General features: G+C 47.0%; 1 protein-coding gene across 1 annotated transcript in view; it reads left to right on the top strand.

Moving 5' to 3' along the window:
• Positions 1-3503, top strand: part of LOC102766148 (protein FAM188B2) — a 39059-nt gene extending 35556 nt beyond the window's left edge. The window contains exons 10-11 of the mRNA XM_015560788.1: positions 1078-1258; positions 2752-3503. Coding sequence (XP_015416274.1) covers positions 1078-1258; positions 2752-2894 — 324 coding nt within the window. The 3' untranslated portion in view covers positions 2895-3503. The remainder of the gene's footprint in view (positions 1-1077; positions 1259-2751) is intronic.

Raw genomic sequence — 3503 nt, 5'->3', positions numbered from 1 at the left:
AAGTGTTCCATGTCTCCTCTCTCTCTCTCTCTCTTCCTCTCTCTGTAAAAATTCAATCCTATATAATAAAACCCTAATATCAATTTCAACCAAACGGTGGAACGACCAGTCGCTATGACACGCACTGAACACCAGGGGGCAGATGCTCAATGCAGGAGCTGCCCCCTGATGGTCAGTGCGCTCCCACAGGGGGAGCACTGCTCAGCCAGAGGCCAGTCCCCACAGGGGACATCCCCCAAGGGGTTCCCAGACTGCGAGAGGGCACAGGCTGGGCTGAGGGACTCCCCCTTCCCCCCAAGTGCACAAATTTTTGTGCACCGGGCCTCTAGTCTATATATATAAAACTCCTAACATGCAAATAGACCAAAGGGAGGAACAACTGAACAACTGAACAGCCAGTCACTATGATGTGCGTTGACCACCAGGGGCACACGCGGAACATGGCAGGCCTCAGCAGTAGGCGGCAGAGCGTGGAACATGGCAGGCATTGGCTATGGCAGGATGGTGGAGCAGGTGAGCAGGGGTGCCAGACCAAGGTGGGGCACCAATCGTGTCATCAGGGCAAGCCTCTGGTGGTTACTGAAAATTCTTTGCTCCGGCGCACCATGGTCCCGCTGGGCGCCCACACCTGCTGCCAGCACCAGCCCTGCTCGCACCCACTGCTGGCGCCAGCCCCAGTCGCTTTGTGCCATCAGTGTGTGGGAATGGTGGTGGTGGGAGCAGGACTGTGGGCAGACAGGGGATCGGGGCACGGAGGATGGGACAAGACCCACCCCTATGCCCATGGCAGCATCAAGGCCCACAGTTCCTTTCAAGGTGCACAAGTTCGTGCACTGGGCCCCTAGTTTTAAAGTAAAATCCATTGAGAGAAAAACAGCATGATTGGCAAAAGGCACCATTCATCAATGTAAATTCATTCACAAATCTTCGTTTCCAGTCTTCCTCCTGCAGAGCCCTTCTTGGCTACCAGTGCAGCCAGGTGTCTCAGAGCTGCTTTTTGATTACGAGGCTGTATCAGCATCGGCCACAAAGTCGGCAAAAGCTATTTATTCATCTGCATGTACTTCCCCCTCCCAGGTGGGCAGCATGCTGAAGACTCCCAAATTGCCCATTTGGCTGTGCAACATCAATGGAAGCTACACTGTCCTTTTTAGCACAAACAGGCAGCTCCTAGCAGACTGGAAAGCGGAGCGGCGGTTTGATCTGCACTTGTATGGTGGGCAGCCTTTCCAGAAAAAGCCTGCCCGTCTTACAGTTGGTGAGCATTTCCGACTCCGTGGGCCGTGTGCTTTAATGGGCTCAAAGAGACATTTAACAGGTGTGGATATTCATGGTAAGTCTGCAAGTGAATGCTTAGGCTTGATATCTGAAAGGAAACCCTGTGTGGGCCCCATGGGCCTAAACCTCGCACTGTAACCTGGGAATTCTAAGCCAGCTGTAAGTAGAGGCACAAATAATTTATAGGTTAGAGAAAAACAAAAGGTGGAGTCTAATTTCCAAAAAGCCTTCTCCAGGGTCTTTTGTCTTTGAGCCTGTGGCATTTCATGCCTGAGGAAAGAACCGCTAAAACAATTGGGAGGAGAGGGTTCCCACTGGCCAATGCTACCCCATGACCCAACATCAGATGCGCATCCAGTGACATAAATAACCAATCTGATGGTTCATTTCTGTTCAGATTAGTTCACAAAGCCTTTATGAGGGCCTACTAAGTGCCAGGCACTGTGCTAAACACCAGGAAAGCAAGAAGATTAAGGTACAGTCCTGCAAACATCAGGAGGTTCTAGTCCAGTGGAACAAGCAGACAACCGCATGGGTCACCTCACTGCAGTTTCAACCATCTTTTTTTTTTAACTCATGAGGAAAAAGAGTAACCTTAAGATGGCTTTAAACACTGACCCTTTGGACAAGAGAATAAAAGTGATGAGAATGGCGTCTGTCGATTTCACCTCTGACTCTTCGGGCATCACAGGCCTGTTATTAAGACTAAATCAGGAGAAGTATCTTAGTGACTGGCTTATCTGTGCAGCTACTGATTCTTTTTATTTAAATCTGAGAAATATATATTAACCTATTTAATTTAGTGGGGTATGGGCAATATGTTCCTTAAAATATGTTATCATTTCTACTTTACTGTATTCTTTGAGGAAAGCATCATTTTTTATAAGCTCACGTGCATGGCAAGCGTTCTATTCTGGGCACTATGTTGAAAGCTTTGCATACATTATCCCATTAAATTCTCCCAACAGTCATATGAGGTAGATACTATGATATCTATTATTACATGGAGGAAACGGAGGTGGCCAATAGTTACTAATTGACTAAAGGAAGCTGAGAGATGTTCAGTGCCTTCTCAAATGTTGCATGAAACAAATCTGGGCCTTGAACCCAGTTCTTGATTACCTTACCAGAATCAAGAATCATTTTGCTCTTCACCCAAAATTTCACAGAAGCATTGAAGAGGTGATAGCACTCCACTTTTCCTGTTTTTTTCTGACAACATCCGGTGACCTACACCTTGCTCTAGGTAAGATCATGGTATTGCCACATTCATTACATGACTTGTCAATATTCATGTTCCAAAATACAAAACAACCCAGTTTTTCTACATACCATCCCCCTCTGCTTACTGGTTCTAGGAACACACACGCTGAGCTTGACTCCTGCTCACCCATCCTGTTTGCCTTCCTTCCTGGCTTTCTCTGGAATGGTGTGCATAGGCTGGGGTCTAAGTGCTGGCTGTTCCTCCCTCAGATACTCACTCTCATCACTGGGAAAGTGACCAACGTGAGGAGGAACATGGACCAGGACGACGGTTTTCTCCAGTGGAGATGGCAATCAGAACCAAGTGGAGAGAAGCCACCATTAACTGGAATGGAACTGTTCCCTTTTTCTAAAGAAAAAGCCAGGATGTACAATGAAGTGTCAGAATGATGGGATACAAAGATCAATTTGGGGGGAGATAATTTCACAGAAAACCCCCATTATATTTTGGGACACTCTGTGTTAAGCCCTCTGCAGTTGCAGGAGAAACATGGGCCCTTACTGCAGGGTCTGGGAGCTGCATCCTCTATGCACATGTAGACTACTTCTTTTATTTTATTCAAAAGAAAAATGAAGTCTATTTCCTGCATGCTATTTCTAAATTGTCCTTTCTTGGTGTGATTCTGCCCGAGGATGACAGAGTGGGAGGCTAGCTTTCACTCGGGATGAAGTCATTGGGAATGCATCAAACTTTTAGTCCTGGGAAGAACTCGAGCTTCTCAAAGACCTCCCGGTGTGGAGAGCATGCCTTTCCAAGGTTACATTCCATGTGCCCACTTTAGCAAGTTCTTGTCATTAAAAAAATAAATGAGCTTCGTCGGGCTTGATGTGGGTGCTATTCCTGGTGGGCTGGCGTGCATAGCAGTGAACTTGTGGGTTCAAATAGTCATGGCAAGCACACAAAAGGAGACAACCTTTCAGTGCTGTTTGTTTCTTTTCTTTATAAGCTGGATATAGATACG

This window comes from Myotis davidii, unplaced genomic scaffold (genome assembly GCF_000327345.1).
Source record: "Myotis davidii unplaced genomic scaffold, ASM32734v1 scaffold316, whole genome shotgun sequence".
Classification (NCBI taxonomy): Eukaryota; Metazoa; Chordata; class Mammalia; order Chiroptera; family Vespertilionidae; genus Myotis; species Myotis davidii.
Note: the sequence above shows the minus strand (reverse complement) of the source record. Positions and strands in the feature narration are given on the sequence as shown.